General features: G+C 35.9%; 1 protein-coding gene across 4 annotated transcripts in view; it reads right to left on the bottom strand.

Annotated features, from left to right (window-relative positions):
- Positions 1 to 14,541, bottom strand: part of MCPH1 (microcephalin 1) — a 127,325-nt gene that overhangs the window by 109,008 nt on the left and 3,776 nt on the right. For 3 of the 4 annotated variants that reach the window (XM_082050034.1, XM_082050035.1, XM_082050037.1), the window contains exons 3-8: positions 12,779 to 12,897; positions 6,655 to 6,739; positions 5,907 to 6,027; positions 5,497 to 5,637; positions 4,217 to 4,312; positions 1,000 to 1,992 (exon numbers count right to left, since the gene is read on the bottom strand). In XM_082050034.1, coding sequence (XP_081906160.1) covers positions 1,000 to 1,992; positions 4,217 to 4,312; positions 5,497 to 5,637; positions 5,907 to 6,027; positions 6,655 to 6,739; positions 12,779 to 12,897 — 1,555 coding nt within the window. Of the gene's footprint in view, positions 1 to 999; positions 1,993 to 4,216; positions 4,313 to 5,496; positions 5,638 to 5,906; positions 6,028 to 6,510; positions 6,556 to 6,654; positions 6,740 to 12,778; positions 12,898 to 14,541 lie in introns of those variants that run through there. The other variant, XM_082050036.1, reaches the window with a different exon arrangement.

Raw genomic sequence — 14,541 nt, forward strand, 5'->3', positions numbered from 1 at the left:
ACCCACAGATATAGGCCCAGTCAATGTTCAACATTTCCACTGGATGATTTCATAAGCCTGACACCAAGTTTGTTGAGCTCTTTAAGTTAATAATTAATTTTATATAATTCATTGATGCACTGCTGCAGAATTTTCTAGGGAAAACAAATGACTAAAATTTACCATTGTAATTCCAAATATTTAACCCTATGTAAAGCTTGACAAACAGAGCTCAAAATATCAAAATCTGAAAATGATTATCCCAATGCAAGTTAGGAACACTTTTTCAGTGAAGTTCCTGAGATTCAATATTCCAGCATACATTTACATTGAAATAGCTTAGGCTAAATCAACTTGAAAATGCTCAAATACTAAAAAACTCTTAAAATTAATATTAAAACCTAAGATCAGTTCCAGTATAAAAAAAACATGGTGAAAAAGATTCTTACATTGCAACTCTTGCACATGCCCTCAAATGTCCTATTCAATCTCTATCATAGCACAAGTTAAAAATTGATAACTCATTTTTTTTCCACTAGAGATTCTATTCACTTAACTGCAATTAATCAAAAATAGCAATTTTAACTTTAGAAATAAAAATAATTTGAACAAGGGACCCTATGATGAGGAGTTACTTATAAACAATTTACAGGAGCACCATAACATTTTAAACAGAAAGACTTTGGTTTCTTAAACAGACTTTGAATAGCTGCAGAAAGTTAATAGAGTATCAAGCATTAGGTGAAAAGGCAGCTCACATTACTTTGTTGCATTTTGTGAGTACAGTTTTGTTATCTCTTGGTGACGACTTTGTGTTTGTACTGTATGGGAAAACAAATGAGTGTTCTTTTGGATCATTTATTTTATTAAAAAAGTAAAGTCAGTACCGCAGCATTTTCTTCTTTTGGTACAATTCTGAAATATTTTTCCCTTGGGAATCACAGTTCATTTTGCAACTTAGTTGCATGTGTATATCTAATGCAGTATGATTTCATTTTCCGGCTCTGTGTAGCGACTTACCAGTAGTATGAGCACAGTAATTCACATTGGTTCTGTAGGATTTTTCATGAGCATTCTGAGGCAGCCTACTCACATCATCAGAATCTGGAGCTTCTGCAGTGTCAGCTTTTTCACCATCTGACATATAATTCAGTGGCACACTTCCAGGATGTTCAGCTGGTTTGAAGTTTTTCTTTACTGAAAGATCATTTGCTGGAATAGACTTTTTCTTACTTGTCTTGGAGGTAGAATGTGGCTTACAGAAACTCTCATCAAGTGAGTCCATGCTTGTAAAAGTGTCTTTGCAACAAACTTCAGGAAGATCCTCTGATTCCTTTGGTACTCGTACCTGTACCTCATTTTCATTCAAATTAGATGATGCAAAGAAGTCTTCATAAGAAGCATCTTCAGTGCAAAAAGACTTGCTATATGTATTAACTGCTTGCAAGAACTCTTTAGACCCTGATGCACTCTGTTCTGAGGTAGCCAGTTTCAAACTAGGTGGCATTTGTAGTTTCTGCCTCTTCTTGTCTTTATGAATGCAATTTCTGTCATCAGGGAAGCTTCTATCTAATGAACATGTATTGAAGTCTTCACTGTTCATATATGAATTAGTATTTAAGCCACCTGTTTTTTTGGAAGGAGAAACATGACCAAAGCCCTTGACTGGCAGAAGAGAACTTTCGTTTGCAACTGAAGTGGTCATGTTCTTTTCATTCTTCTGATTTTTCTTCAGAAATGTTTTTAGATCTTCCTTTTCTAAAGACAATTTGTCATTCAAACTGTGCTGCAAAATCTGTTTCTTTCTTAAGCTTCTTCTACTGTGGTGTTTTGGTGTTAAGCTCTTCTGCCCATAGCTATGTGAGGGAGAATTCACTGATGCACTCATAGGTAGACTAATGTCAGTCCAAGTATCACAGGTCTGTTTTACTGCCTCTGTTTTCTTTCTCTTTAATTTGTCAGTTTTCCAAAGATAATTGTAACTTGAGTTCAAGCAGTCTTCCATCGGTTCTCCTGTAAAATATGAAAAGTGGCAATATAAATGTATTTAATGAAGCAGAAAAAGTACTAGTTTCTCTGTAAAATGCACAAAAAATTACTAAAAGAAAACTAGGATTTAGTGAGTTCTCTGGGTATTATATGGCAAGTCATCAAAAACTAAACAAAAAATAGGTTAGAAACAGAGGACTTTTTATGTTGACAAGAAGCTACAATAGCTTCAGCCATCATATCTCCTGCTGTGGTAATAAGTATCCATAAGTCCTGTTTTGCTTTCTTGAAACAAAGCAGGAGAGAAACTCCCTTTCACTTTTGCATTTGTGGAGAAAACCAGCAAGATCTTACACTGATAAAGCTAACTGGAGTAATACTGAAAACTCAGTAATAACGTTTACTACCACAGTATTACCACCACCTTGTAGTTTTCACAGTTAAAATAAAATTAAATACAACATCATAGTATCATACCACATACATTAACACAAAGTATTAAACATAACCAGAATATGGAAAAGTATATAATTTCTTGTAGCTATTCTTATGAATTTTTTGGGGGGGAGGTGATATACAGAATCTATTAATATGTCTCACAACAAATTCCTCTGAAACAACCTAGTATCTATGACTACTCAGAATGTATTTTCAAAAATCCTGTCATTCTAAAATCTGATTATTGCAATAGATCCTTTTGTTCATATCTGATTGGGTTGGACTAGATGATCTCCAGAGGTCCCTTCAAACCCTAACCATCCTGTGGTTCTGTTTAAATACATGCTGAGTGCAAAGTTTTAGCAATACTCCTCTGTAAGTCCTCCTCTTGGTTTTAGAGGAAGTCTTGATGTTATTTGCTTACTAAATATAAATAATATTTCTAAACATATAGTGTAGCTAATTAAATTAAGAAAAACAAAATATACGGAGATGAAAGAAGTTTCACATGACATGATCAGACTCCCATATTGACAACTGAAAAAGTCTTAACTTCAAATTACACTGGATTCTTGAACATTTTAAACCATTATTAACCAACACACTCTCATTTTATCTCACAAGCACAAACAAAAGGGCCACTGTCACAGAGAATCAGAGATGGAAACTATGCTGAATATTCTCATGTGATGTGGAGGTCTATTCTGAATGTAAAACTACATTGTGCAGTTGTAATGTTGAAGAGACATACTCAAGGTAAAGCTCTCGAATCACAGTGTTCAACCTCATCAGCACATGAATAATTTACCAAAATAAAAAAAGTTAGGTGGCACAGCTATGCTACTTCCAGTGTTAAGCTATTACTTCTCCCTAACATTGTAAAAAGACATAGGAAGCTGCCTCAGGCTACAAGATACTGCTCCTGTTCTCATGTAAGCCAGCATGACAGAACTCTTGTACAATGACAACAAAATACAACACTTGAAAACAGCACGAGGTGTAGCTTATTATTGGGGTAGAACAGAGACTAAGCAGAGTGCTCAAGTGGCCCTCATTATGAATTCTAAAGGCTGATGTCTCTTTAGTTTTCTACTGAGATCAAACATCAGAATCTGATTTCAGTTTTTGGCTCACATGGCTGAAAAAAGATGTGGCCTGAAGTACGTATCCATTGCATTCATGATTAATGCCGTTAAGATGCCTGCTGATGTAGCCCAACAGCCTTTACTACAATCTTCTCCCTTATATCCTGCTGCTATGCCAAAAGAGAGGAACAAACCCTTAACTTCATAAGTACCTTGACAACAATCGAATTTATCTGCAACCATAAAACATTTTAAAAGCTGATTTTTTTTTATGCTTGTTAAGCTTGAAAACACATTAGATTTCCTTTCAAATTCAAGTTCTCCTGATTGAAAATTTGGAAGATATTTCAATTCTCTGAGATGTGTGCCTCATATCTTTTTGCTTCCCACATTACACGGTTCAGTGTGCACTCAGTATTCCATACATAATCACTGTAAGAGCAGAGAAAACTGATGCCAGGCCAGGACAAGAAGCCATTAATGGGGAATGGTGTGAGGAATTAAGTGAGGGAAGCAACACACCCAGTGTGATTCCTCAGGCTCCGTTTTCCTTGAATTCTTACTTCTACATAATTTGGCAATTAAGAAAAACTAAAATAATTCAGCTTAAAATCAAAATGATAGAGCAAATATATACAGTTCCCATTTTAGTACACCGTACTAAATAAGATATACAGGCAATGTACTATATTTAATTTCTGTAATATATAAGTTGTGTTAGTTACCTGGTAACAATGTGTCTTCTGAATTAGGTAAGACACAAGTAGGCAGCACACAGTCTCTTGGCGAACTGCTTGGAGGTATTTGAGACATTTGTGAAGCTAGGAATTTGTAAATAATAAACTAGTTAGCCCTATTTGCAAACATACATATTTCTACACCATTTATTCATATTTCAAAAGAACTCAATTGTAAGAGACAACTCATTACCAACTATAACCACATAAATAGTTACAGACTGCTCAACAGTATCTCAAATTTACATACTAATAAGAAAGCTATTAGATATTCTACAATTCTAGGCAAATTTTTCCTAGATAACTCAGTACCATATTTTCTGAAACCAGCGAATGATGACAAACCATTTACAAAACATTATAGACCTTTCTAAGCCAGTTTAGGCATTTTAATAAAAGATCTGTCAAATTCTGCAGTTAGCAACAAAGCCTTTATATATGCTTTTCCAAACATCTGAAGGTATTAGCTTAAAACTCAAAGAGAAAACAAATGCAAGCCATGCTAAAATAAACAAGATTTTGTTTCCTTCCATTTCTTCATTTTCCTCCCACAATTATTTTTGAAATTATAAACTCACAGTCTTCAAACACTACGGATTGTCCCCCTCACTCCCCAATGTTCCACATTTCAAGAGGTTTTATAAAAACCGGCAAAACCTAATTACTCAGACCTCATACTTCTACAGTGAGGTAATGCAAACACTAAAAGATTATCTGAAAACTCCAGTGTAGTTTTAATTCACTATAATCTGCATTTTGAAATCAACTACATTTATTCAATTAGGTCATTCAAATTCATTCACTTTTAAAAAATCCTGTTCTTCAATACCTGAACAAAGTCTCATCAATTTTGAACTCCTTTATAAACTGTTAGACTGGGAGTAATAACATTACAATCTTTGCCAAGTACAGTATTCACATTAAAATTTAACAGGAAATGAGATTTAGAGTCTTGCTGTAAAGCTTAACCAAGTTGTGATAATATCAATTTACATGTTCAGAAAGCTTAGCTTAAACTTAGTCCTCTTGAGCAGTCTAGTGATTAAGAAATTCCTTTTTGCAATGATTGTCTTCAATGACTTCTGCCTTTCAACAGAAAGAAACTAAAAGCTACAGCATTCACATATAAACAAAATCTGAGAAGAAGGGAGGACACACAATCAAGATAAAAAAAAAAAGTTAAAACCAGAGCAAGTGTGCAAAAATTCAGCGATAAAGATGCTAGCCCATTGTGCATGTCCATGGATGAGCAAAATCCAACTCCTTACCAGTGGGAGAAAGATTTTCTCTTTTTTCCTTCATCTCCTTTATTCTTCTTTCCATTGCACTGCATTCATGTTTTATCTTACTAACAGGACTGTATTGAAGCGAACCATTGTCTTCAAATAGTAAAACTGGTACATCAGTTTCTACACAAAGAAAATGCATTTGTACATTAATATTTATGTGCTATAACAGCTTCAGATATTTAAAAAAAAAAAAAAAGAAAAGAATAGGTTCCTTATACCTAACATCACTACAGATGGCTTAATACCAAAACTTGTAAAGAACTCCAGAAGAGTAGGTCAACTTTATTTCTCAAGGTGAAATGCATAAAAATAAAAATAAACAAAAACCCATCAACTGCTTTAAAGAAATACCTTAGGATATTTGAATTTTAGTCCAAAGTAGTTCTTACCAGCACTAATTGCTGTCTTTTGTACAGCTAATTCTTTAGCCATCTGGTCCAGTCTTCTCTGCAGCTTTCTATCATTTTCTGGAGTTTTTTCAACAAAGTCTTTTGGCTGCATACATTTATGCTACAAGACACACAAAACTATTAATTCAATAGTATAAAACTTCCAGAAGTAACTACACTTCGTATTTACCTACCATTTTATCACAGTATTTATTATCACTGTTTAATTCTATGCTACTTATTATGACCTACCTGAGAGCCACAGATAATTGTAGAAATTAACATTTTCCAAAGCGAACTTTAATATTAAATAAGAAAGAACATAACAGTTTTTTTAAGCTAGATTTTAGTAAAAAAAAAGACTAAGTCACCATCTTTTCTTTTTTTCTTTGCAGCAAAACTAAGGCTTGAAAGATTTTACTTTTTTTTTTAATACCAGGATTTTAGGGTAAAACATAAGCCACATGGCAGTAATTTTTTTTTGTTACAGAATCATTATGTAATTTTAATTTAAAACTTCATTTCTTTATTCACCAATACAAAACTTCTACTTTTATTATCCTTTCTTCAGATAAGATGTCACATCATCACAGCCATAGCCTACCTTTAAAAACCTACTCAGATGGACACGTAGAGTTCACAGAACGTTCTGAAAATAAACAGTTCAAATGCCTGAGGTCAGGAAGTCAAGTTCAAACTTTAAAGTTCACTACTCTAGGTCTATTTAAAAACAAAAACACATGCTCACTTTTTTCATCAGTAGTGGTAATCCTTCATTAGTGTCTACTGCAGGAAATAAGGATTCATCAACATGTAGTCCAGTTTCTTGACACCTGTATAATAAATTAGAGGAGGTTTGGTGTTTTTAAGAATGAGAGCCTTTATTGCAAAAAGAGTCATCTAAGTCCTCTAATAATGAAACACCAATCCTTCCTAAGTGTATATCTTTAGCATAACTACTGCAATGCTATAAACAAACAAATAAACAAACTATGTATTACATACCAAATAGGACGTGATACAATTTTTTTTTTCCTAATGATGCCCTCTAAATTGCTGTTCTGAAACTCAGAGATTCCTACATCTTCAAAAATCACTGTATTAAGTCTTTCTGGCCAGATTCTCAAATCTTGCCCTGACTTTTGTGAGGACTGTGCACTTTCATTGTTCACTACCTGGTGATATTAACCTGAACTTGGTCACTGTGATGACACTAAACTCCCAACTACAATCTACAGAATGTCATGGAGGGGTGGAAGGGACAGGAAATTCTTCTATTCAAGCAAATGAGGTGGGAGGCTTCATCTAATCCTGGCCTTTATATCTTACCCATTAGTCTCAGTTTTTTGCCTTCTCTTTGTATATGCAATGCTAAAAATAGTCCCTTTATTGATGAGCAATCTATATTATGTGAACTTTTTTTAAAAATTACAAAACCAAAAATCCAACTGATGTCTTAGCCCTAGTTTTACCTGTCTTTTCATTTCAATGACTGACTTGAAAACAGTGGGACTAATATTATCTTTAAATATGATACAATCTACTGTATTTGTGATCACTAAGGATGATGATGAAGAGTTTCTTCAAATACATGGCAGATAAAACTAACACCAGAGGCAATGTAGGCCCACTGATGAATGGGGTGCATGCCCTGGTGACAGAAGATACAGAGAAGGCAGAGCTACTGAATGCCGCATTTGTCTCAGAAGCTGTCCTGAGGAGCCCTGTACTGCTGAGGCCCCAGGGGAAGTCAGGACAATGGAGGAATCTGCCTTGGTTGATGAGGACTGGGTTAGGGACCAATTATGCAATCTGGACATCCATAAGTTCATGGGTTCAATACTACTTAATATATTCATCAACAACTTGGATGAGGGAATAGAGTGCACTGTCAGCAAGTTTGCTGATGACACCAAGCTGGGAGGAGTGGCTGACACGCCAGAAGGCTGTGCTGCCATCTAGCGAGACCTGGACAGGCTGGAGAGTTGGGCTGTGAAAAATTTAATGAAATATAACAAGGGCAAAGTGTAGAGTCTTGCATGTGGGCAGGAACAACCCCAGGTTCCAGTATAAGCCCGGGAATGACCTGTTACAGAGCAGTGTAGGGGAAAGGGACCTGGGGGTCCTGGTGAACAGCAGGATAACCATGAGCCAGCACTGTGCCCTTGTGGCCAGAAAGGCCAATGGCATCCTGGGGGATATTAGAAGGCAGGTGGTTAGTAGGTCCAGAGAGGTTTTTCTCCCCCTCTGCTCTGCCCTGGTGAGACCACATCTGGAATATTGTGTCCAGTTCTGGGCCCCTCAGTTCAAGGACAGGGAACTGCTGGAGAGAGTCCAGTGCAGGGCAACAAAGATGATTAAGGGAGTGGAACATCTCGCTTATGAGGCAAGGCTGAGGGAGATGGGGCTCTTTAGCTTGGAGGAGACTGACGGGTGACCTTATTAATGTTTATAAATATGTAAAGAGTGACTGTCATGAGGGTGGAGCCAGGCTCTTCTCAGTGACAACCAATGATAGGAGAAGGGGCAATGGGTATAAACTGGAACACAGGAGGTTCCATTTAAATTTGAGAAGAAACTTCTTCACGATGAGGGTGACGGAGCACTGGAACAGGCTGTCTAGGGAGGTTGTGGAGTCTCCTTCTCTGGAGACATTCAAAACCTGCCTGGATGCCATCCTGTGCAACCTCATCTAGGTGCTCCCACTCTGGCAGGGGCTTTGGACTAGATGATCTTTCGAGGTCCCTTCCAACCCCTAACATTCTGTCATTTTTTTTCTGTGATTCTGTGATGTTGAGACAATAATTTGGTTATTAATACACAAATTAAAGTTCTTCTGATCAAAACAGGTAAATATAGTTTTATCCACAAATAATAAACAATAAAACCGATTATGGCAAAGACTAAGGAACCTTCGTATATTGACTACATTAGAATTCCCGCAGAAGCCATTCAAAACTGTGATTCTAGTGACACCTAGTGATCTTACTATTATAAAGTTTGTATCTGTAGAATTATAATGTATTCAAAACTGAGTAGCTAAGCATTAAAGAGCCAAAGCTAAACAGAAGAAAATTTGACCATTAAATATCTTAAAAGAATTTTTTACTTTGCAGACAAATTTGAATGCAAAAGATTTATCTATCTTATTTGTGACATGAGTTACCACACTAACACGCAGGTAGAGTTTCCCAATTATGGGTTTGATTTTGAAGTATCAGGTGTTCTTAACTTGGATACAGATTGTAGCAATCCTATTTTATGTAGCATTCTTTTCCTTGTTGGATTTCGGTGGGCTTTTTTAGGTCGCATATTGAGGTACTTGAGTTGAAGAAGCACTAAATATTCTTTCAGTGATCTCAAAGCTGTCACTCATTTTCCATTAAACTTAAAATTTATTTGCATGAATCTTATAGCAAGTCCATGATTTTGTGCACTATTTCTAAAGTTAGACATACCTACTGTTTTTAGAAAACAAAACAGATAAAGGAAACAAAACCTTTTTTTTAATTAGAAATACATTTACTCTGGAGTTACGATTTTTTTTTTTTCAATTTCAATTGTCCTCTTAATTTAAAAAGAATCTTCTTCTCAATCAAGTTACTTCCTATTAAGTTGTAGAACTGCATTCAGTTTCGATTCAAAGAGCTGCTTATAAAATAAAGCAGTAGCTTCCAATACAAGTTTGAAGCAGATAATTGGAAAGCATTTATGCTGGCTTTAATGGAGAAACGTATGATAGTATTTTTCAGATCACAGGGCATGTTCCCCTGAGAGACTCAAGCACTGCTCAGGGGAATACAACACTAGTGTATGCACATAACAGTTTGGAAGTAGGGGCCCACTAGCTGTTAAGTGGAGAAGTATTTAGCACACAACAGAATAATCAGGAAATGCTGGAGTAATTGTTTACAATTTGCTTCCTTATCTGGTGTTTTCACAGCTCAAACATCAAAAAGTAGCATCCAGATTAAATAACATATTCTGCAACATCTTGTTTCCAATATCAAGATTCCCAAAAGCATGTGAAAGCATGAAAACACAGCCAAATTTTCAGTTTACTTTGCTATGTTTCACAGGTTTCTGGTTTAGGGATGGTCAGATGCAATACTGTATGTGTTTTTTGATAAAACTAGCTGTTTAATTGCTCCAGCATTTTTTAAAACCCATGTAAATCTTTGCTGACTATGATTCTGCAACAGGGAGTTCTACAGCCTAACCACGTTTTGCTAAAAAATATCATGTACTGTTTTCTCTGAATCTGGCTCTAGACATATTAATATGATGCATTCCAATTCTCCTAGTGAAAATCAACATTAATTTCCTATTCTGCCTTTCCATATGAACCTTTGTGTTCACAAGAGTCTCTTTCCCTCCACTCTCACTCTTTTCTGGGCTCAAGTATTCTTGTCTCTTCAATCACACCTTGTGAGAAAACTATTTTATAACTTCAGTCATGCCCATTGTCATCCTTCAGCAACATTCCAAATGTAACCATGATAAAATGCTGTCATTTCACTACATGAGGTTTTATGTTCTATTTCATTTGATTTTTGACTACTGCTAAGGTGACAAAGCTATGAAAACATTTACTGTAAGTCCTAAAATCTCAATTTTCCCCTCACACAATGTGATCATTTTCCTTCCGATACGGTTAAGAGGACTTATGCTTTAAACAGTCTCCTTGACAGCAGCAAGAATTTTATTCCCTTTGCTGCCTTAGCTCCTTCTCAACAGGACTTCTCCCATTTTAAGCAGTCTTCTTTTTAAATTTGAACACTGTCACAGAACTTCTTGGGTTTTAGCATTCCAGTATGAACACTGATTTTATACTGTGGCCATACTTACAAGAAGGCTCTCTGAAATAATAAGAGCAACCATCCACAAACCAATTAAGACCAAGTAATAACTGGAATATTGGGTTTTGAACTACACTCCAAGAGCAGCCACCCAATTCCCAGTCTACACTCGAAAATTGCCCCTTACTATTACGTCTCCTGAAATGACATTTCACAGCATTTCTGACCATTCTGAGAACACTCCACTTGCTAGTGAATGGAACAGCTGGTAATCAAGCCCTCCTTTTGTAGTAATGCTAAAACTTCAGCTCATACAAACACTGCATTATTTGCTTACACAGTTATCAGGTTCAAACAAAGCTTCTGTTTGTAAAGGACCACTATTTTACTAGCACATACTATTCAGTCTTTCCTGTCTACATTGTCCCAGGGTTCAACAGACTGTCTTCTGCCTACCCAGTCTCTGAGATATTGATATACTAGGCATATAATTTAAAGTCAGGCACTCCAGTTCCCTCATCTTATTACAAAAAAGATTTAGCATGTACACTAGCACAGACTTCCAGACTAATTTTATTTTTTTATTGTCTGTGCCTCATTTGAATAGCCCTATGTCTAGTGAGACTACTCATTACTGTATCTTGTGTAAGCTTCTACCACTCCTGACCTATACTTTGCTCAAGGATATGATATTCCTATGGATTCTGCCTAGGGTATACATCAATCTGAGCTGTAAGTTGTTGAATACCTTTTAGCATTAACTTTAAAATAAATGGCAGAAGAAAAAGATTACAGAGAAGTTCAATCATAATGCACAGCTTCAGGTGATTCCCCCACTTCAAATGAACCTCATCTTCCAAGGCATATACCAAGACCTTGCCTTGTCCTGAGAACAATACTAAAAATGCTTCAAAACACACCAGGAAGGTGCTAGCCTTCTCTTTTCTCCCAGACATACTAAGTTTTCCCTCCAGATCTTTTCTCTTGCCTTTTTCTTTGTTGCTGGTGTCCAAACAACAGCTAAAGTTTCTTGAGGTTTTTGCACCCAGATCTCAAAGCTCCATGCTTCTGCAGAACTGCATGGATTTCCTTTTTGGCTAACAGACTTGCATCACAAGTTTTGTGGTTGTATTGGTCTGTATTTAAGTGTCTGCTCAGCTCAGTTTTAACCTCCCACCTGTGGTGGGTTTTTTGTTGTTGTTGTTGTTTTTGTTTTGTTTGTTTGGGTTTTTTGTTTTGGTTTGTTTTTTTTTTTAATTTATTTTCACTTTGGCACTTAGCAGACTTCTATCTCTCCATGCATATTACAATGCACATAGGAACGGGCCTCTTTACTTGACTCATATTCTAATTTCCATCATCACAGCAATTTCTCAATTGGAGTATTCGAATATAACATATGCATATTCTTAACCACTGTGGTTTTACACTTCATCTGAAATCTAAGTTAGGCCTCATAACCACTTTGTGAACTCAAAGAGGAAGCTATAGACTAGCAAATTCTCATGGACTGGCTGCACAACTGAAATGTGATTTTTTTGTTTGTTTGTTTGTTTTAAATTTCATTTTTTTTTATGGTAATTGAGAATCTTCAAGCAGTGCTGTTCTGAACCTCCCATATGTCTTAAAAGCCAGACTACATATGGATCTTTTTCTTTCTTGCTAGGAGAAATTCTATTAAGTACAGGAACAGCACAATGTCTGTGATGGAATGTGCTTATTCATATGAAATGGAAAAATTCTATTCAACATAAATGTCTGGTCTTCACTGCCTTTGCATGCCATCTGAGAGCAAAGGAGTGGAACACTGAATGGTTAACAAATATACTATGGAACTACTTCAACATATTAATTTTTTAAGAGTTATCATTTTACCTTTTTATGCAAATAACATGTTTTATAATAGGAATCATGTCATAGAAAAGTGATCATTTACTCAAAGATTTATCACTATTTCAAGTACATTAAAAATAAACCAACAAACAGGTACTGTACTTAAGTTTTAAATTAAAACAATATTAGAATCCACTATTTCTGGAATGGGTCACATTCATTATATTCACAAGTACTCACTTTTCCACCCAGAGTACAGAAACTATTTTTACACCCATCTTCTGTGCTTTTCTCCATGTAGTCATACGTCCATCTTTGAAGACTACATGGGTCACATGCTTGTTCAAAGTTTTTGAAACCTGGAGAAGTACACAGAGAGCTCATCTTTAAGTCTGATAATCAGGAAATGCCAAACAAACTAGCTAGCATTGTCCATTTTTAATGTGTAAACCATTAGCGTAAAGACTTATTCTAAACATTATGTCAAGGACTCTTGATCTTTTCCATCTTTGCGAGAAGCCTCAAGCAATCAAAAGTCATCTCATTAGCCAAGCCAATGCAATACATGCTAGAGGGCTAGAGCAGCCTTTTGTTTTCAAACTTCTTTTCTCTCATTTACCATTTTCATCTCCCTATTCCAGATGTATTGAAACAGAGAAATAAACTTAACAGCAGAGCCAATTATACTGTTAAGTGGCATTCTTTATTGACAGCGCTGGGGATCATCCTCCATAAGCGCTCCAAAGACTGGATCCTCTTGTGTTACTTATATTCACATAATTATTACATATGCATTACAATTTTTGAAAATTTTGACATACAATACATCTATACTAAGAAATAATTGATGATATTAGTTACAATTGTTTAGTTTCTTACATGTATTAATTATTAGTTATAAATAAATTAAGCACCCTACTTCTTAACAATGAATTACTTAATCTTCTGTCTCCCTCCTGTCATGTGGAAGGCTCTAAAACTTGAAAAATATCCCCTTGTTTTGCAGGTGGTCAGGAAGCATTTATCTCATGTCAATTGGTTAATGATGGGTACATCTTTTATAACTTAATCACAGAATACATTAATTTGGCAGCTTCTCTTCAGTATCACTAATCTTGCAACATTTATACTTATGTAGCCCAACACCTTATGCAACAGCCACTGTGGAAATTAGTTGCCACTATTCAAAGAAATGCCAAATTACACCTTTCATTTAGCAAAGAACTCACAGGCTTAATGAGTACAGCTAACCTCACCCTTTAAATTAGTTCTCATCAATAACGAGCATTTCTAGTTTTGAGGGAGGGCTGAATCTACTACAAACAAAAAAATTATAAGGGAACACTTGAAAAGGTGAGAAACACAGAAAACTTAAGTCAGTACAGCTAACATCATACCTGACATTTTCATTGTGTTGTACAACTGATCAAAGTTTCAGTTATCAGCCTCTATTGACAACTGAATGATAACATTTTTAGTTTTAGATACTCCATTCTTCAGAACCGAAGTTTCCTTTTGTGGGAAAAAAACACCCTACGCATAATACTGTTTGATCAGTTGTTGTGGTTGTTGACATTGTGAGACCAATACAATCCATATTTTAGAGCAGCATCTTCTCAGCACAGCCAAATGGAAATAGCTCTGGACCTTTCTGTCGCCTTCTCAATTGCATCACTATACTTGGCTTCCAACATGTTGGGCCTGTATTTAGCTTTAAGAAAATTACTCAGCTTTTCCAAAAATTTCTGGTGGCAAGCCAGTTTATTACTTCTTGGAAGATAAAAACCCACAGTATCTTGGTATCCAGGAACAATGAATCTCTTTTGGAATAAGTTATGACTCCAGATACAATTGTTTCTTCGCTTATGCTAGTATCTGGCTCACAGTCCATGTCCTAAGGAGACAGATGCTGGACACAGCTTTGCCTCCAAATTATGGAGGAGCACCACCTTACACCTCCTCCTCACCTCTTCTGTCTCCTCCCTTACCCTGGATGTCCTCTG

This window comes from Streptopelia decaocto, assembly GCF_964273445.1.
Source record: "Streptopelia decaocto genome assembly, chromosome: 3".
NCBI classification, from domain to species: Eukaryota; Metazoa; Chordata; class Aves; order Columbiformes; family Columbidae; genus Streptopelia; species Streptopelia decaocto.